This window comes from Peromyscus californicus, unplaced genomic scaffold (genome assembly GCF_007827085.1).
Source record: "Peromyscus californicus insignis strain IS unplaced genomic scaffold, ASM782708v3 Scaffold_1__1_contigs__length_55948999, whole genome shotgun sequence".
Taxonomy (NCBI): Eukaryota; Metazoa; Chordata; class Mammalia; order Rodentia; family Cricetidae; genus Peromyscus; species Peromyscus californicus.
In genome coordinates this window covers 40232744-40258020 of record NW_026294492.1, presented here as the reverse complement: position 1 = coordinate 40258020, position 25277 = coordinate 40232744, and the positions used below count along the sequence as shown (strand labels likewise).

The following is a 25277-nucleotide window of genomic DNA, read 5'->3' as shown; positions in this document are numbered from 1 at the left end:
AGAAACCGCCTAGGAAACCCGTAGTGATGGGGGGGATCTCTGTACAAGATAGTCTTGTTCCAGCCCATGAGTCACTGTTGTTCAAAATGGACTAGTGATTCCTCTCCAGGTGGACTTATTGTCAGACAGCCAAGGAAGTTCTGATCTGACAACATTGGGCACAGATTCTAGAAAGCTATCCTAAGAAAGCCTCTGAGTACAAATGAATTCCTAGGACAGAACAATATCCCATCCTGGTATCTGCGCTGGTCTGGTTTCTAATTGCAGGAGTAATGTCAGAACCAATACAGGCAAGGTCATGTGCAGCTCAGTACCAACCCATTCGAAATGATACCATGTACATGAATCCTCCTTTCCAAAAAATACTCTCAATTAAAGCAGACTTTACTTTCTAAAGCTACGTTTGGGAAACTATTGCTTGCCAAGTGGCTTTATATCACAGACATTTTTTTTTTCCTATTCTACTGTGAAATCTCTTCAAACATCTCTGTTGTGGATAGTATCCCTAGTACTTTTTATTTTCCAATACTTTTTTTGAGACAGGGTTTCTCTGTGTAATTTTGGTGCCTGTCCTGGATCTCACTCTGTAGACCAGGCTGGCCTCGAACTCACAGAGATCCGCCTGCCGCTGCCTCCCGAGTGCTGGGATTAAAGGCGTGCGCCACCACCGCCCGGCTTATTTTCTAATACTTTGACTCGTTAGAATTTCTGTGATAGAGCTGCAGAGATGGTTGAATAGGTGAAGGCACGTGCTACCAAGTCTGACAACCTGAGGCCCATCACTGCACTCTACATGGTGGAAGGTGAAAACTGACTCCTGGTTCCTACAAGTTGTCCTCTGACCTCTACGTGCATGCCTTGGGCCACATGCCACATACACACACCACATACCACTCCCACCCCCACCCTCCCACTCCCACACACATCCCACACACATATACATACATGCACAAATAAATGTTTGCAGACTCAATGAAAATGAAATCCCATTGATAGAGTTTTTCCTGGACAGTCCTGAGATTGAAACCCTGGCATGGTCCTGTGGTTCTTACCTAAAGATGCAGTTCTTACTAACAGTGCAGACTTGAGAGCAGTCTACATCAGAAAGACTCCACGGAATTGTCTCTGCAGACTTGAGAGCAGTCTACATCAGAAAGACTCCACGGAATTGTCTAGAAATCCAGACATTTGGGTTTCTTCATAGTTCTTAAGAAGCTGAAAATAACTATTCTAGAACACTGGCGTTAGTTCAAATTTGAAAAGAATTCATAGGTGACCTATTTTCAAGAATGTAGATGTTTCTTAATCACTGTAAGCCTCAATTCTTGTATAATTTAAAATATAATTATATATAGTCGTACTATATAATGTATGTAATAAAAATATAATATAATAATTCTCAGGGTATAATGCTATTGGAGAGATTGTGAGATCACTTTTTCTTATTATTTCTTTTATTTTTGAGATTATAATATAATTCCATAATTTCCTCCTTCCCTTTCCTCCCTCCAAACCTCCCCATATACCCTTCCAAGCTCTCTTTCAAATTCATGGCCTCTATTTTCATTTATTATTATTGCATACATATATGTATATGTAATATATATTCCTAAACACACAAATACAACCTGATCAGTATACATACTGTTACTTATATGTATGTTTACAGGGTTGGCCACATGTTTTTGCTTCTGCAAAGTCTATATGAGGCTCACTCAGTAAAACTGCCTACGGCTTACACATGAGAATCTGAGTTTGAGTCTCCTGTAATCATGCAAACAGCAGGCATGACAGCTGCAATCCCAGCACTGAAGAGGAAAGGGCATGGAGCTCATCAGCTAGCCAGTCTAGCCAAAAATGTGCTCGAGGTCCAGTGAAAAAACTGGTTCAAAATATCAGACAGAGAATGACCAAGTGTCAGTTGCTAGTCTCATGCATGTATGTACACACCCATCCACACATGTACACAAACCACACATGTGCACACACACACACACACACACACACAAATACACAAAAACATATCACCTAGAGAACTAATCAGTGTTAAAGAAAGCTAAAAGCAAGAGTAGAGAGAAGGAAACACGAGTCTGTAGAATTTTACTCCCTTGGATGTTAATCCTATCTTACCTCTAAAGCACACCTGTGGGTGTTTAGTTCGTAGGCAATAGGACTTTAGCAATCTTTTGTTCCTCAAACAAGTGTTGCCACTATAAGGGAGGAAAGAAAGCCAAAACTAATAATAAATGTGCATGAGCTCAGTCGACTGTGATGTTCCCACCAGTTCTATTTTCCACTCTCATAAAAAAATGAAAAAGTTCCAAAATAATCCCCTGTATGATATTGTCTCTCAACTGGAACTTACTTCCTGACATATGTCTTTTGAAAAGTCATCTATGCATCCCACTTCTCATTGATGACTATGGAGTGGCAATTTACATTTTCAAAAGCTCATCCGCAGCTCCTCAAATTCTTCTAAGAGGAAGGTACTTGGGAACCAGGCATAGTGGCTCATGCTGGTAATCCCCTCACTCAGGGAGCCAGTGCAGGAAGGCTTTCAGGTTGGAGACCATCATGAGCTACAGAGTGAGTTCCAGGGTCATCTGAGTGTGTCCCCCAGAAGTATTTTTATTAAATTTTATATTATATTAATAATATATAAAATTATATTAATATATTTTATTATTTTATTAAAAAATAAAAATACTGAAGCATACCATGTTGTAATCCCTAACCTACAGATATTCATTTGAATATCTGAGGGGCTCTTGCTCTGTTTTCTCAAAAACAGTGGCTTTGGGGGCTTCATTACTCCTCAGTGTCATATGGACAGGGATCTGTAGATGGAGAGGGCAGATGGAGGGCCTGTCCTTCCTCTTACTCAACATCAGCTTCTCCCTGTCCTAAAATGCCACTCTAGTTAATAGTTGATCATTTTTGAAATTTTCATAACTACATTTCATGATTTATCAAGGTTAGGACATGTTATGTTACCTGTGTGGACATCAGACAACAACTTGGAAGAGTCTGTTTTCCACCATGTGGATCCTAGGAATTGAATTCAAGTGATCAGGCTTCGTGGCAAGAGCCTTTATCCACTGATCCACATTGCCTGTGTGTGTTTGTGTGTGTGTTTGTGTATGTGTGTGTGTGTGTGTGTGTGTGTGTGTGTGTGTGTGTGTGTGTTTTTAAAGGATCTTGAAACGTATCAACATTGTGTTGATCCATACTCTGAAATGGCTAAAATGCCACTGGGGTATATTTTAAGCAAAATTTTTCAAACTTTGCATCCAAGTCTGATGTATACAAGAAGAGTCTGAACTATTTGAGCTATAAAAGCTGAAGAAGTGATGAAAAATCTATCAGCCTGTATTGCCCCCACACAACAGTATGCTATGATACCCATGGGTCTTGGGATTTTTTTTTATAACTTGTTATCCTTTTAGAATTTTGCTCACAGAAAGGGGAGGGGGCAGGAAGAGGGAAAGAGAGACCTAGACTTCATTCCTGCAACTTCTTCCTATGAACAAGAGCTTGAATGTGGCTTGAAGTTGTTCTCATTGCCAGGTTGCTCAGGAGCTAAACCCTGCTGCACTGACCATGACCATTTCAGGCTTGAAACAGCGTGGGAATTGACATGACATGAATGAAGGCCAAAAAGAGAATGAATCTGAAGCTGGTCATGAGAACCCTACCTTCCGGAACCTTGCTCATGGATAAAAGGATTCACTGGGGGGTGTAAGGACAAGAGCCGAGTTTCTGGGGGAAAATAAGGGTATTTTGCCCTTTCTGCAAGCTGTGCTACAGAATGGTTCATGATAGGCTTTGCTCGCTTTCTGCTTTCCCATTCCTGCCTTCAAGGATTGTTGAAGTAGTCTAAGAATTTTTATTTCGAGGGTGAGACTTTTCTCACCCTTACACCCTTCATATCATCTCTCATGTAGTCCTATGCTGTACCTGGCCACATGCTTAAACATGCAAAACCATGGGGACACATAGGACTCAAGTCATTGGTATTTGCATTATTAATCCAAATGATATTAATTTCTCACTTTACATTTATTTTATACAATTTATATAAAGTTATATAATATATTTATATTGATTCTTACTTTAATAAAAAGAAAATCTATGAAGAATAGATTCTTTGAGCCAAAGGCAGCATTTGAGCAAACTGGCCCTGACATCCTTTTAAACACATTTTCTGTTGACTTCCAGGTCATGGTACTGTGAATTGTGCTCTACATCTCATCCTCACTCATGGTTTTCTTCCTTCCACAATTAGCCTAGTCCGAACCCTCTTCGCTTATTTCATTGCATCTTGATAATATAAATCACAGTATACTTTTTTTTTTATTTTTTTGGTTGAAAATAGGATAAAAATGCTTAGTGTTTAGGACATGTCTTTTACATCACGGTACTATCACAGTTTGGGGCCAGGTGTCTCTGCTGTGAAACATGTCCTATGCATCCCAAATCACTAGGTAACAGTATACCCTCCAGTTGTACCAATCAGAAAATACCCCTTTACCCTTGAATATTCAATTTGGAGTAGAGAGACAGGTGGAGGGCAGAGCTACCAACATAAGTAACTGGTTTTTAGGATAATTTAGGATTAAAAATAAATCCTTAAGAAATCATCAGCCCTTGGCTTACTTTAGCCAATTCATTCATTTTTAATTTCATATCTCTTAAAGTTATAGGAATCTAGGCAGAAACAAGGAATGACAGTCACTATCTATAAACTTAAGTTCTAGATTTTGGATGAAATGAACTCATGCCAGGTGAAGAACACAATAAAACTGATTTTTTTTTGTCTTTGTCCACATATTATTGGGTTTTTTTAAATGGAATATTTCCTTGCCTTTCAAGCAGTAGTAATATCCTAAATTGCAATTCAAGTTTATCTCAGCTTCTTCTTGCTAGTTGCATCCAGCTAGAAACTAAGATTAAACTGGCTAACTTGGCAGTCTCGGTAAACAGACAAATTATTCACATCATATCTTTTCACATTCCTACCTGTAAAAGTCAGAGATCTTTAGGTTAACTCCCATTATGCTTCGTAGCTGTTAGCCCATGTAAGGTAGCACTGTCATTTATATCTGGTGATGAAGGGCTAGAATTGAGGGGGACTGTGGAGCTCTTCACACTGTCAGAACCTGTATCTAACAGATTCCTCCTGTGCATGCCTACCCCTTTCCTTTGCCTAAAAAGGGGGCTACTGTCCTTTCCCATCTATCTCCTTTCCCGTCAATATTGTCCCTCAAAGCATCTATCAGCCATGTTCTTCAAAACATAAATGAACACTAGTGTCATTATTTTATTTAGTTAATTGCCATTAAATGACAAAGTAAATAATATATACATTTGATGAAAGTGTACAAAATGGAATCTGATTAAACTATATTTCACATCCCTTTTTGAATTTGGTCTCCTTTCTCAGATAAACCTCTATTACCTGATATTTTATGTCTTTGTGAAAATGTACATATATACCACTTGTGTGTGTGTGTGTGTGTGTGTGTGTGTGTGTGTGTGTGTTGTGCAGCTTTTAAGTTTTGTGCCTTGTATTTCAAATAGCAGTATATGATGCTAGAGTTTGATGGTGATTATTTACTTTTACCGTTTGTTTTGAAGGAATAAAATCTCGTTGTCAGGGGCTATGTTGTTATTAAACAAATAGGTTATTAAACAATGTATCAATCACAAGACAACATATTTAGAGAAACTGAAAAGTGCTCCGTTATTTTCTCATAGCTGATGCTTAATAAAAGAAAGAGGAAAAGACACTTGCAAAATCTATCACAGGGTTCTATGTTTTAGGAATGTCTTATAAAAATGGTAGTCAATAAAGAGTGAGAGATTTTAGCAGTCTCAAGCTCAGTCACCATTTACTTCTGACAGTGTTGCTATTAGAGTTTATCCTCAGATTGACTTTTCTGAGTAGTGTTGGGTGACTAATTAACTTTAAAAGTGCCAGTGGCATTTTCTTATATCGTTTCATCCCTAAAGATATTTCAATATTTTTTTTGAGCTTTTGATTCTTAAATCTTCACGGTTCTGTTGTTTGAAAAGATACCATAGTCTCTCCTCTGCACACCATCAGACTGCAAAGCACTGTGGATTGTATTCCTATTTCAGCGTAGTAGCAGATGGATTAGGGACAGGTTTCCATATGGTGTTCCAGGTGTGCAGCCTTTATTTACCAAAGAATTGTTTTAAATTTCAGAGGAAAGGCAAATAATAACAATAATAGTAGTAGTAGCGGTGGTGGAGGTACATATTTTCATTCTATTGCTAGCTAACACGTTTGTTCTTCAGGATTTGGGAAGCAAGATGTGTGCCTCCAGCATGTTTTTATTTTTAACGATCAATCAAATGGCATATTTATTGGTTCTTCGGTTTTAAAAGGAAGTGTTCTAATTGGCAAAAAGCACAATGTATTTCTTGACGCATAATTGCTCTCACAAAAATCACCTCATAAAAGCATTCATAATAAACAAAACATTGTGTGGTTGGGGGGGGGGAGGGTGCCATTCATTGACTTAGAAATAAAATTATAAATCCAATTATAAAGCTTTGAGGAGAGTCTAGTATAAAGAGCGTAAGATAATAATCGCAGCTTAAGGCTTCTAATTTAATACGAGGCAAAAACAATGGCAATTCTCTGAAGGAAAGCACGTGGGAGTTAAGGTCTGAGATGTTCAAAGGAATACTTTCTCTTCTGACTGGTGATCATGTGGGTTAGAAAGAATTATAGAGGAAAAGCCCCTGCGCGTGTGAGTACAGGGGTTAAAGGCAGCCCTGCACCCCTTGAGTCCCGAAGCAAATTCAACAGCAGTGACTGCCTGGACTTTTAAGCGGGGCGAGGGGCTGGGCTGTGTACCAACAGCCTCGTCAGCTGCAGACGGAACTGCAGCATCCCTTCCTGCAGTAGCACGCCAGCCATTGGCTCCTCCGTGACACGTGACTGATAGAGCCTTTTCTGTGTCTTTTCTCGCCCATCTGTGTGCAGGGCACTGATAGGCCAGGCTGATGCGCAGGCAATTTATCATCTTGATCTCCCACTGAGTCAGGGAGCTCTCCTGTCACCAGTATTGATTTCAGAGGATGGACTAAATTTCCTAGGATTTCCATTAAGAATTAAGAAAAAAGCTCTAAGCACGCAGGGTAGCCAGACAGACATGGATATGAGATGGCACTGTGAAAACTCGCAGGTAGCTTCTTCTCTCACAGCCGCTAAGCAGAGCTTAGTTCGGCAGCATGCAGGGTTTAAGATACCAGAAGCTTAAAATCAATAAGAATGGAAATACGAACAGGCTCATTCGGATGAACTGATTTTAAGATTTATATGAGAATGTTTCTTCTTGGAAATTGCATGTCAAATTTATGCACGCTGTATATGAACTGTAGAGAGATTTTTAAATTTGGAAATGTCCTTAAACCCTGAGCATGGTTGCTTCTAGTTTTTGTCTGCTGCTTTTCTGTGAGCTTCAGAGGTTTTTTTCTTTTCCAGCATGCTTGTGGCAAAAACAACCAAAACTTGAGTTTGTGTGATTGTGTGTGTGTGTGTGTGTGTGTGATTTTGTGTGTGTGTGTGTGTGTGTGTGTGTGTGTGTGTGTGTATCTGTGTGTATGTATTAACTTGGGTCAAGTAAAAGCATGAATAAACGCTGCTTTTAATACTTACCAGACTGCTTTATTACTGGTAGTGATTTGGTGAAAATGTTGCTTAAATATGCTTATATTCTGGCCGTGCATGCATTGCCGCACAGTGAGATTTTTACGGAGAATTCACAAGGTGTTGTGTCTGAATTATATGCATGTTGGGTAACAGAAATTGTATTACTGATCAGTGATTAAACTTAACTACTATAAATATTTCCTGGTGATAGGATTTGAGTAACATTTATATCACGTCTGCTTACTTAAGAAATGTATGTGTTGGATAGTGGAAGTTGTTGATATTTTTGAAATACTAACTTTGATTATTTCAAAGACAGCAAGATTTCGATCTCTAGAAATGCTTCCTAGATGAGAGAACTAAGAACGTGTTCTAAAGTAATTTATCCAAGGATAGAATTCTCAAAAATTGCTGTTTATGTATGCAAGAGGTTTTGTGTATCTTTGGAGATGTGTGTGAATGTGTATGCTGGGGGGGTGGGGGATGTGGGGTGTGTGTGTGTGTGTGTGTGTGTGTGTGTGTGTGTGTGTGTGTGTGTGTGAGAGAGAGAGAGAGAGAGAGAGAGAGAGAGAGAGAGAGAGAGAGAGAGAGAGAGAGAGAGAGAGAGAGAGAATATACCTTGGGGGATCGTTTGATATTGTTCTAGCTAGTCCTTGCTCTTGAGAGGAGTAAAAATGCCTTGGCTTTCAAGCATTCCCTGGACCCAGGGGAATCAACGCTAGCAGAAGCACTCGGATGTCCAGATGGGACTGGCATGCTTGGCAGGGAGTGGAGACAATAGGTGGGGGTGGAGCAGATGGAAGACAGAAGGGACTGCACATTAGCATTAGCGAAGGCTGGGGGTGGGGAAGGAGGAAGAGTGTTTGCTTCCTGGTGAAGTAAGCCTGTTGTCTCTTTTCATGGGAACTTCTGATTGCGGCTTCTTTTAATTATGAGACAGGATATCATTTCTGTGGTGGCAGCTATTTTAAATTCAGTAGCCTCTGCTGCTTAGATTGTGGAAAAAGATCCATGAATAGAAATTGCTTTACCGGGTTATAAATGGTGCCTTGCCTTTATGTTGTTTGTGAATTTTTTGTTGTTGTTTTTACCATGTTAAGGAAAAATAGGAGGAAAATTCAAATCAAGTTTATACTATTTGAGTTGGTGGCATCTAAATGGAAATATCTAAATTACTAGTAAAGTGGTTTGCCAGACCTTGAGTGAAGCATCCATAGTGTTACCAAAATTGTGTCTATTGAGTCAATTGACAGCCTATGATAAATCAGCCACTACTACTGACTACTAACTTTTACATCGACGCGCATGTCTGTGTAGAACAGTGTCTGAATAGTTGAGGGTTTTTTTCTTTTTACCACAAACACTGAGGATGTCAATGACCAGTTGAAATTCTGAAATGAAATAAATCTCTTAGCATCCTCCATCTGGCTTTCTGTCGCTCATGGCCACACAGCTTTGCCCCCAAAAGCCACAAGACCAGGGCAGGATGGAAATTCACTTATTTCCAAAATCTCTGATTTTAATGACTCATAAATTTTTTTCTTAAATCCAGGTAATATCTCTAATTCTAAATACAAATGAATTTGATCCAAATCATGTCCTGAAAACACAAATTAAAAATGTTTGAATACATATCTTTTTGTCCATGGGTCCTTCAGTGCCAACTGCTTTATCATTTAGATGGAGCACCTTGCAAATAGGATTTCTTTTCTCCAAGAAAGTTTTACCATGTTGCAGGTGTCTTTGGACATATCTTTGGAACCTTGTCTTTACAAGCAAAGAATCATCATCTAAGTTAGATAATGGAAATCTTGAGCTTTGGTATATCTTGAATGGTATTGAAGATAATCGGTCTCTTGAACTGTATTTAGGCAATTTATAATATTTTTTCCAGAAAGTGAAGACAGCTGATTCCTTATCATGGCCCCATCTCTTTTCCTTTATGTCCTATCCATAGAACTTAATGGTTCTTCATTTGGTAAATTCCCTCTAACATTCCTAGAAAGAAACAAGAGTCAGTACACAGAAAATGGGACAGAGATTTCTCTTTTGGCATGTTAACTGCTGTTCATTAAACAAAATGGCCCAGTGATAAAGGGTGGAATTTCCACTGAGTGTACTATCAAAGTTATTCCATAGGATAGGCTATAGGCAAAGAGGAGTGAACTTACAATATCCATAAAATACCAAATATGTTGGGACACACCAGTTTTCAAGCACTTGGGAGGAAGTGGAAGGATTGGCAAGTGTGAGGCCAGCCTGGGTTTCACTGAGTTCAAGGCCAGTCAGGGAGACAGAGTAACACTTGCCTTAAAGTCCACCAATCACGTAACTAATCAATCAATCAATTAAAAACAGCACAAGCTCTAAAGTTGTATTTGATTCCAATTGTATTTGGTTTATCTGCCAAGCAAATTTCTCATTGAGATATTAACCAGGGAAATGGTTACATTTTACAAAATCATTAGTGGTGCAGCATTACATATTAAAGACATTTGAGATAGTGATGCTGAAATGTTACTGTCTGTGTTGGTTCCATATACCCCTTTAATTTATGAAATGGGTTCATCCCACAGCCTCTGGACACATTTACAAACTACAAGTGCAATCAATTAACTCTGTGATGGATGTTGATTTGTGGGGAAAGCCCCCATAACTTACAACTTTTAGTTTTCAAGCAGGAAACAGAAACATGGAGCCCAGAACGATAAGCCTCTGTCTATGTGCATAGTTTAAAGATTCTGAGAACTAGGTGTATGTTCCACCATTAAGCAAATGACTCATTTGAAACAAGGTTTTCTGTTTTAGATTTGTTTATTTTATATCATATGTACAATGTTTTTGCCTGCATGTATGCATGCATGTACATCACTGGTCTGCCTGGTGCCCAGAGAGGGCATTAGATCCTTGGAACAGGAATTACAGGTGATTGTGAGCTAGCATGTGGGTGCTGGGGATTGAACCCAGGTCCTCTGCAAGAGCAACTTGTTCTCTAAACTGCTGAACCATTTCTCCAGCCCAGAAGCAATCTTCTGTGTTATCAAAAACAGTGCCCTAACCCCCTGAAAACACGCAATCTCATCCAAATCAGTGTTCTTAATTTTGATGTTATGTACATTAGCATAATCCATAGGTGAGCTGTGTGTTGAATACCTAACTAGAACCAGACCAAGTGATATATATCTATTATCCTGTCTTTTCTTTTACCTTCCACCTTTCTTTGCTTCTTCGTGTTTTCACTCCTCTGTGGCTTTACCTACAATTCATGGGCTCAAAAGTCCTTTGATCAAAAAAAAAAAAAAAATTATGTTCCTTACCCCAGAGTTCAAAGTTGCCAGTTACAGACAACACAGTAAGAGTTCGTTTTGCAGTGTTCCATGAAACTATATTCTTGTATATAATTAACCTTTGAATTTCTTTGATTTCTACTAAGGTTGCCCTTGTTCAGCCCAAACAATTGATTTCACTTTCTGCTGCCCTATTTACCGTTATGTAACAGCTGATATTTGATATCTTGAAGGCCTCCCTTCTGCCCTAGTCACTCTGACATGCAGAATGGAGCTAAGCACAATTCTCTGGAGTAGGCAAAAAATCTCCATTATTTAAAATAATGGGGGAAAGTCGCAGGCAGTTATAGATCCATGGATATCTCTAGAGCCTTCTAGGAGATTCAGTGCCGAATGAGTCCAAACAAATGGCCACTGAGCAGAATCAAGACTCTATGGAATATTTTCTCTTTGTGTTATAAATTATGTGATTACCACCACACATTTTTGCTCCTCAATTTTTCAGCTCCATTTGGAATCACTTAGTTAGACATCAGTAACTCTTTTCTGAACTGTATCTCCAAATTCAGTTTTTTTATTCCAACATCATTTTTTAATCTTCAGATAAAACAAATTATTTTCTTAATACCAGAAAGTCTCAAATATTTTCTTACTATTTCTCCAAAACCATGATGTGATGTTCTTTTTTCAATAAACACCCCATTACTCCAAATATCCTTGGTTTAAAGATAAAAAGTCTAACAGTGGTGAGAGCACTGAGTAAGATTTTAGCAGAGCTGGAGAGTTCAACTTCCCAGAGAAGTTGCTCCTGAAATCTCATTCCGCCATCTCAGTTACTCTTACTTTTTAAAAGACGTTCTGTTGGCTCGAAGTGTATTATTCCAAGTTTTTGACCTAAAATATGCTGATAGACGCTTCTATGACAGATTGACCAGTAAATCTGTGGATTAAATTAGGTTTAAGAGTATGAGAAGTGCCTTTGACTGTCTGACTTCTTTGCAGTCTTTCACTCTGAAAATTCTTCTAGAGTATATTCAAAGACAAAATGCCAAGGCTGTAGATGTCAATTAGTGGCACAGCATTTGCCTAGCATGTGGGAAGGCTTCAATTTGATACCCAGGACTCGGGTGGGGGAAGGGGAAGGCAAACAACCTGTAGTCAATCACTGTAGGGATTATAAAATCATACAGTACATAAAAGTATAGATTACATATATGTGAGCATATATATGATAAAGTGCATATTCTAGTAAAGCAGTGCTACTTTTATTATTTAATAAAACTGCTTATTTATTGTCAGGTCAATTTTTTGCTAGGATTTAATTTTTTTTTAACTTTGTACTTTGTAGTTGCAAGGCAATTGCTTCAAAAATCAATCCTCATCTTTTCATGTGTAAGCTAGCTCTATTCCACAAGTACATGTGCTTTTACACTCACCCTCTCTTGTGTTAACAAGCATTGTTTTCACTTACACACAACTTTTTTCAGTAGCACAACATTTGAGGGGATCACCTTCTATTAGGTTTGTGGTGATAATGCAATATCTTTAGAGCCTAGTGAAGTGTTATGAAATGTGTGTCTATATAAAGCATCGCTAAATATGTAGCTGCTAAGCAATAGGTCCAAAGGATTTCTGTAACAAGTCAGAAGTTTGGTCAGGGAATAACTATTGTTGGCTTTTCAAGGCATCATCTTATCTTTATGATGAGATTCTCACAATAATACATCACAATGGCTAAGTTCTCATTACAGTGGTTCTTGTACATCTGTTAGTTATGATCTGTAAAAACACTGGTTGATTGAGCTGTACAAAAACTGTGCTAGATATCATCAGTGACTGAACAGAAAGTAAGGTACTTGCTGTTTTGCAAGTTCACTTGACCAGTTGGGACAAATAAAACACCAGAAGAGAACTGTAGACTGAACTACCTCACCCTGGAGTATCGGCTAATGGGCACATGTCTTCTGGTTGTCTGATTGTGTTTTTGATTACAGAAAGAGTTCACTGTAGTTAGAGACTAGCTAATGTCATTCTGCTATGTATGTTTAAACATCCCTAGTTATATGATCACACCATGAAAAATAATGCAAGATCAGATTAAATCGGGTGGCTATATATCCCCTTAATATCCCAGAGTGTTTCTCAGTGGTAGAGTACTTGTCTACAATGTGCAAGGCACTGGGACCAATGCTCAGAAGCAGCAGCCGGAGAGGAAGGAGAAGAAAGAGGAGAAGGAAGAGGAGTGGGAGGAGAAGGAAGAGGAAGGGAAGGAGGAGGAAGAGCAGGAATTATCATTCAAACTAACTATTTTTTTAAATAGCTAGATTAGTGGCAAGTATAAGTATCTTGGGCCTGAGGGTAAATTAAGTGTGCTTGTAAATTAGTCCAAGACATTTTCAGTGTGGCTATTTGTGTTGTAGTCTCAGTTTCTTCATTTCCTGCAGAGGATGGAAGAGTGAATGTGAGTATGGTCAGAATGCCCTCTTTGGGCTTGAGTGAAACAATTTTGAAAAGTAAAAATAGCAGCACACACAGCCTACTCATGTTCCTGGAATTGTTATAAGTGGTATTATTTCCTCAATGCTTGTTTCTGTTTAGAACACTAATTATGGGACATTACAGGCACAATTTAACTACATTTTGGTGTGAAATATTAAACTGAATAGTTCTTGCTTCACAGAATCCCAAACTGGAGATAAGTAAGCTTGAGGCGCTGTTTAAGACATCCGTGGCAATAGTTTTCCTAGATTCTCAAATTTATCATTTACACACAGTCCCTATGATAACAATCGCAGCATTTGTTTGTTACTTTCTGTTACTGATGAAAGACTGACAAACGCACCTTTGGGAGGTAAGGCTTTTTTGGCTTACACAATCACAGTCCATCACCGAGGGAAGCCAAGGCAGGAACTCAAGCAGGGAAGGAACCTGGAAGCAGGAACTGAAGCAGAGACGTGGAAGAATGCTGTTACTGGCTTGTTCCCATGGTTTGTTCCGCCTGCTTCTTTATATTACCCAGGACCACCTGTCTGTAGGCAGAACATTTCTCTCCCTCCTGCCTGTTCCCAAATACCTGGCAGGCAGGTATAATTGACTTGGAGGCTTAATATTATTTATAAATGCTTGGCCAGTAGCTCAGACATATTATTTACTAGCTCTTATGCTTAAATTAAACCATAACTCTTATCTATGTTTAGCCACATGACTTGGTACCCTTTCTCAGTCCAGCATTCTCATCTTGCCTCCTCTGTGTCTGGCTGTTGATTCCTTGACTCTACCCTCCTTCTTCCTAGCATTCTCAGTTTTCTTTTCCCACCTAACTTCTTACCCAGCTACCGGCCAGTGTTTTATTAAACCAATTCCAGTGACAAATCTTTACAGTGTACAAGAGGATTATTCCACAGCACCTGTCCATGGTGGCACTGGCTACAAGGGACTGCCTCCCTCTCATAATCAAGAAAATGCTCCACAGCCTTGCTTGCCTACAGTCCCAATTTGATGACGAGATTTTTCTCAGTTGAAGATCCCTTTCACAGATGACCCTAGCTTAGGCCGAGTTTTCAAAATACCAATGAGCTTCACAATAGATGGTGGCCTTATTTTAAAGAGTCCCCTGGTGTATGAACAAAATAAATATTGATTTCAGCTTATTTCCTTCTACCTAACAAGTCCATAAACATTGTGTCAAGTCTTTGCACTTTGTGGGAAGAGATATGAATGAAGATACAAGATTTAGTGTGATGAGACTAAGAAAGCAAGGCACTTGATTGACACAGAACTCTAAAATGCAAGGATATTTTGAAAATATGCCATTCAAACAAGAATAATTTGTTTGATGCCTATAAATATAAAAATGATGGATTTATATTTTATTGGTTGCAGCTGTTCCCTTTCCTTGCCCTTTTGAATGTATCTGAGCCTTAAAAAAAAAAAAAACACATGCAAAATCTCATAACAGATGAGCATGGTGGTGCACGCCTTTAATCCTAGCACTCAGGAGGCAGAGGCAGAAGGATTTCTGAGTTCCAGGCTAGCCTGGGCTAAATAGAGAGTTCCATCTACAAGTTAATTAGATCAATGCATTTCCTCTCCCTCTTTAATCTAAAAATGCGTATCATAATAGGACTAACTTTAGATTATAAAAAGCATTATAAACTCATTAAACATCATTTTCCCTTCATCAGTCTTGCACAAATGTTAACATCTAATGTAATCACTTCACACTTGCCAGTACTACTTCATAGTGAAAGATGATTTTCTTGAAACAATTCCATTTTCCTACCTGTTACTAAGTATCATGAGACTGTGCTGGGAGGTTTCAGTGTGATAAGCAGTTTGATTTCCAACATTAATTGAGTGAATCCTCCTCTCACGGCTACTCAGAATTTCCACTAGGAAACATGGGCTGAACAGTTTTAGGAGTAAACATAATTGGCAGAGAAGCAGACCTTTCCATTAGTCACTGATTTTTCCCCTTTCTTCTGTTTTAAACATTGATTTTATGTTTGCGCTCAGAATCTTTTCTCTCTTTTTGCTGTTCTTGGTTTATCTACATCACTCTCAGGTTTCTCTTCTGAACTTCATATCTACACTTACAGTCACTTCCCATTCCCCTGAAATTCTACAGATCCCAACGCGAACAGGTTATTTGTGGGAGCTTACCCAGTTTGTAAACATTTTCTTTTCCATTGATTTATGCAATAAAGTGTACCAGAGAAGGTTCTACAGCAATTTAAAGATGACTTACAACTATTTTCCGTGCTTGATCCCCTCCTCTTTAAGGTGAGACATAGCAACTTTAAGACTTTGTGATTTTAGAGTATGGGTAAATGTAAACGTCTTTTAAGAAAGATTCTTCTTTAAACAGTGGTCTTGGAAGCAGGGATGGCTTTCATGTTATTAAATCACCTTGCCTAAATTTGCATCTGGCATTTTCTTACTAAATTTTTGTGATGATTTTGTATGGATAATTCCGTCATGGCCCTAATTAGAGGCAAAGTTGGTTTTCCCATTTCCACAGTGAAGACGGCATGGGCTCATTAGCATTCTACCTGTGAGTCTGCTAGATGTCAGGGAACTGGCCATGTGGAATCCTAGAAATTCACAACAGGAAACGCAATAGAAGAAATGGCATCTTTTCTTCTTGGCAAACGAAGAAAAAAAATTGCAGAATGTATTCATAAAAAACAAGCAATTTTTTTTATGAAGACAAAGGACTATTTCTATTCTGCCTGTGTTCCTTGTCTTCCACTTGGCTAGGAGGCTGCACAATTATTTGTGATCTATTTTTCAGACAACGGAAGCCAAAATAGCTAAATTATTCATTATAAGTGAAAACATTTATTCCCATGTATCAAGAACTCTCATTTCTTTTCTGCTGTTCTTAATAAGAAGCCTGTGGTGTAAAATCAGAGGCCGAATGCACCGAATAATCACCCCGGTGAATGTGTACCTGCTCTTTGTAGTTTCAGGCCTTGTATCAATAAATGTTTTATAAGGTGACATAGGCTCCGGACTAAAAGTCTTGCATTCCCAAACCAGCTTCACTTTGTCCTCCCAACAATAAGGAGCGTTGTGGCTTCTAATGGAAGAGGAAGGAAAGGAAAATGTTGACCCAAGAAATAGCATTGGTAGAGATTTACGGGAGACAGACTTTTAAAATGCCAGATGAGACACTCAGAGAACAAGACTTTGCAAGCATTTTTCTACAAATGCTTACAAAAGAGAATGGGTCTGTACTGAGAACAAAAGGTATGTAGGACAAATTATTTTTATGGACATTCCCTATTTGTACATAAGACCCAGTACAGTTTACACACATCCATGGTTAGTAGGCTTCCTTAGCAGGGAAGTAGTCTTTTAGACACATGGATATAAATTTGAGAGTTTTACATTAAGAATTTAAAGACTTCTTAATATATAGAAGATGTAGTAATTATATCTTTCAGGATTTCTTTTTTAATTTGTTGTCAGAATCTAAACTGAAACTATTTACTCCCTACTGGGATTCAATGGATAATCCAAGGAAGTAGCAATTTGAAGTATAAATTGATATGTACAGTAGCGTTTTAGCTTTTAAACTAATCTTATAATGATAGATTTGACTTCCAGAGCAGTTAGCTTGAAAGACTTCAATTGGAAACATTCCCCGGGCCTTCTGCAACATAGGAAGAAGCACTGTAGCTCCTCACTGAGAAGAGGAGCAGGAGGACGTGTGGGAACCAGATACTTCTTGGCCAGCTCTTTTTATTGTGGCCTCGTGAATACTGTCGCTAGGTCCATAACTCTGAGCCACGTCACAAGTATTCCACCCTCGACCGGTCTCCTATTGCGTATTTTATGCCTTCATCAGGAGTGATTCCCGTCACCATTTTCAATTTGTTGTGGCTGATGGAATTAGCTCTGGAAAAAGGATGATGTGTGTGCAGCCGTTTCATCATAAGCGCCCCATTCTTAGACCACAGGAGTGTGAATGAGAAACTGCACCTGCCATTTCCTTTTGAAAAGCTGTGTGAGGAGGGAGAACTTCAACTCACGGCAGTCTTCTCTTTTACAATGTGGTGTTTGACCCTAAAGTCTTCAATGCTATTCGAACTAAATCTGAAAGACACACTTCAGTCCTAGAGCTAGCCTGGCCAGAATAGTTTTTCTTGCACATATTATAATGCTGAATTTCTGTGACATACTCTTTCTAGAATTTAAAGTCAAAATTTATTTCACATCTCACTGAATGAGATTAATTCTATTTCCCCAATTCTGAAATGGTTTCGTTATCATCTCACTTGTAAAATGGACTCAGACACCCTGCCACTATCCAAACACAGGTGAAGAAAGACTCCTGGTTTCCTGTCTTCTGCAATTAACGTTTATTGTTTCTGTTTGCTTGGCCTTGCTTTTCCCAGATGTCAGCAAATGGCATCTCAGCCTTCTGCTGTCCCTGCCTATCATCAAAGAATCAAGTCCTGAACACAGCGCTAGTTATAAAGTTGCTAAGTCACCAGCTCTTATTTTTAGACCTCATGGAGGTCAAGAGAGTCTCCTGAATTCTGTGACATTGAAAGAAAGCATATTGATAGTATCATAACCATTAGCTGAGTAAGGATTCTAAGGAATCCTAAGATTGCAAAGTAAAATTACGTGATAGGAGAAAAGCAAATAGGTGGGGGCTGTACTGCCTAGAAATCAATATGGGAAACTTCATTTTTGAGGAATCCCTAACCATTCCTTTTCATTTTTTTTTTTTTTTTTTTGGTTTTATCTCATTTGTGTTTTATTCCAATTTTCTCTTTTAAAACAAGTGTGCAATTTTGTTGCTGATTTTTCTCATGGATTTTATGCCTTAATCTTATGTATTCAGGGATAAATTAGAGAAACACAGCTTTAAAATGGTACCATTAGCAATAACATGTCCTGTGGCAGTATCCCTACCTCAGATCAGGTTAAAATACTCAAAATGGTAAGTACATTAAAACCAATGGTTACTTCAGGGAGCAAGTGGTTCAGAATCAATGAATTTCACTCTATTTAGCAATTGTCCCCATATATCATCTCATATCTGACTGTCAGCAAGTCATTTTATTGTACAGAAGATTACTTCTTTGTGATATATATAAATATAGATTCACGGAAAGTTGTCAAGGAAAATGCAAGCAGGCGATTGTCTGGGAAACTGCATCCTTTGTTGGATACTCTTTTATTTGGTGGAAAGGTGTCCAAAGATAAGGAAAGAAGAGCCAGCCCTGAACAGGAAAGTTGAGTTGGCTAGGCCAACTTAGGTTCTTTGTACAATGACATTTTGCACACTCTAGTTCAGTATCAAAGCAGGATATTAATATTGGCATACATCAGAGAGCTTATTCAGATTCTGCTAGTCAGACATGAACTAGTATTTGTACATGTGTACAGGCATCTATGCAGTTGTCACATGCACAGCTCCTTAGAACGGACATCACCCTCTGCAGGCTTGCTAGACCGCTGCCTCAAGGCTCCCTTGCCTTACCCTCTCTTACTGTACTTTTAGAAAATCCTGAGAAGTCATCCACTTTACTCTATACAGCAATGGGATGGAGAGAGATTTGTCCCAGACCAAGGAGGATAACTCTCAGAGCTTTTCCTGGATCACTGTCTTATTCTAGACCAGGTTCGTTCACAGTGTACTACATCCTCAGTTAGAGGATAGATTTCCAGCATGCTGAAACCTAAGGGATTTAAACCAGAAAACTGTATTTTCTTTCAACTGTGCTTGGATTGTATGTTAATGCTATTCTGGATTTAAAGTAATTCTGATGTATTCCTGTTCCTGGATACAAATGGGCTAAAGGAACTTTAGCTATCTATGGCAGTGTAGCTTAGCAATTCAGATGAAACTATTTATACAGAACTGTCCATACCGTCTCATAGGAATGCCACAGAGAAACTGAGCGGGAAAACCAGTTGCTTCATAACCCCAAACCAACCAACTTGGTTGCAAAGTTTTTAATAAATGCTCTCTTTCTCCAAAGTGAACTACCTGTTCCTGCCCATGCACCCAGAAGCACACCAGTTATTCTGAGAATGGTTTTCCTCTTCCATATTTCCTAAAGCTCAATTTAATTTAGTTAGTTTTCATAAAACTGTCTAAACCTTGCATGGAGAACTGGAACTGGATGCGATTCAACCTCTAACCTCTGTTTGTATCCGTTTTGAAAACATTTTGTCACTGTTCACCTTTGACAACAGAGGGAGAGAAGAGTTTATTTGGAAATCGTATGGGACTGAAAACTTTTCTGTATTATCTGCAGAGTGAGAACCAACATGTAAAGACACATCAGCTGAGTTGCCCTATTTCCATAGAAATCTCAGTGACCTTTTTTTTTAAGCAGTCTATTTATTTTTTAAAATAAATGAAAACTCAATGCAAATTCCTCTTAGATCTTGAAAATGCTGATGGTTCTGTTTCCTGAGTTGGTTTCCGTTTTTAAGGCCACTTGACAGTTTGCATGGCTAATTACTGTATTCTCATGTGTTTAATTCCAGCATGGCTGTAGGCCATTTTAGGATGGGGTGGGGGGTGTAACAAGAACACAACGGCAGGTTTCCAATGCATCAACACGGTGTTACAGCAAGTAGTGAGGCAGAGACAAGGGGTGTGTGTGTGTGTGTGTGTGTGTGTGTGTGTGTGTGTGTGTGTGTGTGTACACATACCTCTGCATGTATGTGTGTGTACTGAGGGGTGGGTAAACTAAAGCACCAAAGTAAATTTTCAGTGACTGTCAGGTTTTGGTAGCTGGCCATGCTGTGGAAGGGGGTGTCAGTAGGGGAGCAGGAGATGGCATGGTCATCTGGACTTATTTTATACATGTCACTTTAGAGGACACTGAACATTCACAGTAAATGTTTTTGCTAAGGAAACTAAAGAACACACACCCATAGAAATCCAACTCTCTGGTGAATTTTTTTAAAATATTGATTAAAAGTTTTATATTGCTAATTTTAGATGGAAAAGCTTTATAACTTGCAAAAAAATTTTAATAGTTGCTACATGTACCAAATACATAACTTTAGAGCTATATTTTCAGTATTTCATGAAAACCATTTATGGGGTATGAGAGTGCATTTGCCAAGAGTCCTTACCTATTGTCAGAGAATCATGAGGCTAGCATTCGGATTTTAGCATTAAACATTAGTGAGACATTTAAGGACAACTACGGTAAGGACGGTTCACATGCAATCGCACAGTGACTTTGGCTGTCTTTTTTCTGTAGGTGCTGGTGACATTCTGGGACAGTTGTACAATGAAAAGAATCATGTACTCCCACTTTCTGCCTGTAAGAGGCATCCTTTAAAAAAAGTCTTCTACAGTTCTTGAATTTATCACTCTTCTTCGTGTGTAGTTCATTTTTGGTGTTGGTAATGTGAAATTCACTAGAAAAAAATTACAATTATTTCATGTTGGGAATTTGCAACCATGATAAAAATGATTATGATAGTTTGTGTATGCATCCTCTCCTAGAGAAGTCAATCTAGGGGAAAGGAGCCATTTAAACCAGGCAATTAAAAAACTAGTTTTCTACATTGTAAATAAATAGATGATAGATCAATAGATGAAAAATGGATGGATGGATGGATGGATGGATGGATAGTATTCTCTGGTTGCTATAGGCAACAGGAAGTTGTTTCATTGTGTGTCTAGTGATTTGAACCTCTACATATGAACTCAGTTGAATGCTTGTAAGCTAAGACAGAACTCATACACATTCTTGCAAACCATTGCCATAGCAACATACTTAAAATTTCCAAGGTCTGTCTCCCCCGAGTTTGCACCTGCGGTTAGCTTATTATGAAACAAAAAACAAGGCTTTGCAACTCGAAATGCTTTGGAACGGTCGGGAGTATGTTTTGAAAGAAAATGGAGTTTAGCAGGTGAGAAGCAAAATAGGGCATTCAGGAAAAAATACATTTGCATTCTTCAGGAAATATTTGCCTTCTTTCCTCCCCTTTACAATATTCTCTTCAAGGCAAATGTACACAGTCTGCATCTTGTGGTCCTCGGGTGGTGGGGTTTAATCCACTTTAATGAGAAAGGCATTGCCTTCTAGCCTACTGGAAGTAGGTCACAAACAATAATTAAGACGATAGCCAAGGTTTATTTAACACTTACTGTTTTCCAGAAAGAGTGTTATTCATGGCATCTATCATGGTTTCTAAAGTCTGACAGCTACACTGCAGAGATTGGTACTGAACCCTCCTATTTTTCAAGTGAAAACTCATGCATAATTCACTCAAGTTTTAACCATAACCTTTATAGGGCCCAGATTTCAATGTAGGCATACCCAACTCAAATGACCATGGACTAGACCTCTGGGGAGCCCAATACAAGATCCTGTAATCAGTAGCCAGACTCGATTTGTTAGACTCTTGATTTGTTAGGCAAATAACTGTTTTAGGAAGGCAGGAATATGACCAGTGTGGAAAACATTCCTTCCCGTGCTCAGGGTATGTGATTAGTCACCAAGTCGGCACGGCCAAAGCGAGACCACATCAGGTTCCATCTGCATGTGTGTCAGTGAACCAGCCAGGCTTTCAGGGAACAAGTCATCAAAGAAGGTAAGACCACGGCTTTTCGACCTGTGTCATTCCATGTCAGCAAACTCAGGGGAACACAGAAACCATTAGTTTCTATTTCACTTAATCTTAGCAATTGAGATGGGGGGCTGGACAGATTCAATAGTTAATAGTGTTGAATAAAGCTCAGTTCCCAGTACCTGACTTGGGTTGTCCACACCTGTCTGTAACTACAACTACAGAGGATCCAGTGCCCTCTCCTGGCCTCTACTGCCCCCACTCCATATACACATACACATAAAATAAATAATAATAAAAACAACATTTTTAAAGGATTGATAGGGAGAGAATAATAAGTTTTTCTGGATTTGGTGAGATCATCATAATTCAAATATTTCTGAAAGAATTGCAAACTGTCTTCATGGGAAATGTTGTACTTAGAGAAAATGGACATGTCTTATGTGCTGGAACCCATGAGCCACAACTAAATGTTTATGAATCACCTGGGATTTCTTATTTAAGAATCTTTCTTGACACTCTTTTCTTTAGATACAGTTTATCATTTCTTGACATTATCTTGTGTTCCAGCTCAAAGTAAATCTGAAGAGCAAATTGGAAGGGGGAGGAGCCTACAAAGCTTTAGAAGAGAGAAGAGCCATTAGTAATTTGAATTGGCCCGAGGAAGACTTGTTTGAACACTTAGCACCCACATAAAAAGCTGGACATGACCATCCTCAGACTTGTAACCCCTGTGTTATGAGGGCACACAGACAGGAGGATTGTTGGGGCTTGATGGCTGCCAGACAAGCTTCAGGCTCAGTAAGAGACCCTGTAGTAAAGGGATAATATGGAGAGTGATAGAAAGACACTCAATGTCCAGTTCTGGCCTCTGCACACACAGGGGCGTACACACACACACATACACACATACACACACACACACACACACACACACACACACACACACACACACAATACATGCACACACCACACATGCTCACAGTGTTTAGGGAAGTGTTGAGGCATGGGTGAGGATCTACTTTGAGCTCTGAGACATTGATATGTTGCTAGTTCTGAGGATGATACCAATCATAAGGAAAACTGACTTCTAAACGTCCAGTTTTAAAGGTAGACTTGGATGCTTTCATAATTTCTCCTGGGAACATTTTTGTATTGACTAGGTTTGTTCCATGTCCTTGATCAGCAAGCATCCCAACATTTAGAATGAAGGGAAATGGGAGACAGATTTGGCGGAGGAGTGCAGGGAGGAAAGGCCACAGCCAGATCACATGAATAAATCAAACACCCCCATACTTGTAGGAAGAATTCTGTCACAGATGCTGTCCAGTGATGCATGTGCACAAAGGTGAGCTCTCCAGTGAAGCTCCTAGTTCTCAATAGAAGACAATCAGGAAAATCCCCCCCATCCCTTTTGTGCATCTCTAATTCATCATTAAAGGGCCTTGCACCAACTTCCAAGTGCCCTCAAGAATTAACAGTCACAAGTGATGTTGAGTGCCATCCTCCAGCATTTCTTAAAGGCTTTACAAAAACATTCACTGGAACAGGGGACTATTTAAAAGACATACTGTGTAAATGCAGGAGAAAATAGGAGGAAATTATCCTACTTGCTATTTTCACCATCCACATGTCCAAAAATGAAGCTTAAAGTGACAGGAGTAAGTTACTAACTGGATGGAAAGCCAGCAGGTCGGGACCTGCACCCGGGCACAGCAGTTATTTGCACTGGTCACCTGACCCATGCCTGAGTGTGCAAGGGTTTCCCTTGCTTTAACTAGAAAGGAACTACTCAGACCACTCAGAGCCTCCAAAGGTGATGAATTCTTGGGTCAGTTGGCAGTTGAGAAGAATGGCAGAGATGCTCCTTGTGTTTTCAGCTTGTCCATGTTTTGATGCTGCTTCATATGGTTTCATCACTGCTCTCATATCATATAATATACAATATAATATAATAATATACAATATATTGTTTATAACATATTTAAATGGAGAACTGTGAATTTTTCCTTCATGGAGGGAATTTTTGTGCCTAAATATTTATGGAGTCTAGTGCTAAGGATTATTATTTCCTCCCACATTGCCATTAAAAACAAAGGAGAACATGTGCCAATTTGAGACCCAGCTGTGTCTGCGTAATAAATGCTCAACAGCAGCTTCCCATACCAGCTACCATGCTAGTTCGTAGTCCTGTCAGCCTTCGATCCTTTCATTCTCATGTTACTTGTGCAAAATCATTGATGATGACTTCACTTTTACACAGGAAGAAACCTGGAGCACTTAGGAAAGTTGCCCAGGGCCACAAAGTTGATAGGTGACTGAGCTGGGATTTAAGCCTAGTCAGTTCAGCTCAAGTGCCAATATAGTCCTTCTCTGCCTACTGTGGAAAGAGCAGCTTTCTCGAAGAGGACCAGTGCATGGCACCTTCCCTGTTGGGACTTTGAGGATTGAATCACAAAGACTGATCTGGTCACTTAGCATTTTTCTCAGATTCACCAGGACAACCTGTCTATCTTAAAAATCATCTTTAAGAACAAATAAAACGACCTAATTTTGCCTACACACACACACACACACACACACACACACACACACACACACACACACACACTCTACCTACCTAATTTGTTTGGGGCAAATTATTCTGATACATTGTTCAGAATGTAGTAATTAAACTGGGGAACTACACATGTAAAACACCTTCCTTGTACCAAGAAGGGTTTTAGCAGAACAAGTAGATTGTCTCTTGTATCACAAGTTTATTATCACAAACACATTTCCAACTAGCAAAGGCTTATGGAATCTTATAGTAATGACAACTGGGAAACAATATCTACATCAACCTGCAGCTTTATAGGCAAGCCCTAGATGTTGTGATGTGTTGGTAAGAGTCAAACAGCATTGGCTGGCTGGCCTGATGTGAGGTGTTCTTTCCTCCTGAGATGGCCACACTGGCAGTTGGGACTACAAATTAAATAGTACGGCATAAAGGTGAAAGTTGGGGGGGGGAGTTAAATATCAGCACTATTTATTTAATTATGGAATGAGAGGACCTCAGTTGCTTAAAAATGGTGATGGGAGTAGCTGGAGAGATGGCCCAGCGTTAAAGAATGCTGACCGCTCCTAGCGAGTTCCTAGCACCATGTGGCAGCTGGTAACTGTCAGCTACTCCAGTCCCCGGGGGATCTGGAGCCCTCTTCTGGCTTCCACTGGCATTGTACACACATGGTTCACAGACACATGCA

The 25277-nt window shown here is 39.2% G+C and overlaps 1 protein-coding gene across 42 annotated transcripts in view; it reads left to right on the top strand.

Annotated features, from left to right (window-relative positions):
- Nrxn1 (neurexin 1) overlaps positions 1–25277 on the top strand; it is a 1064135-nt gene that overhangs the window by 1001930 nt on the left and 36928 nt on the right. For 2 of the 42 annotated variants that reach the window (XM_052746579.1, XM_052746578.1), the window contains exon 1: positions 21991–22056. The exons of 38 other annotated variants lie outside the window; for them this stretch is intronic. In XM_052746579.1, the coding sequence (XP_052602539.1) occupies positions 22006–22056 (51 nt within the window). In that variant the 5' untranslated portion in view covers positions 21991–22005. Of the gene's footprint in view, positions 1–7019; positions 7218–21990; positions 22057–25277 lie in introns of those variants that run through there. 2 more of the 42 variants (XM_052746583.1, XM_052746581.1) reach the window with 2 other exon arrangements.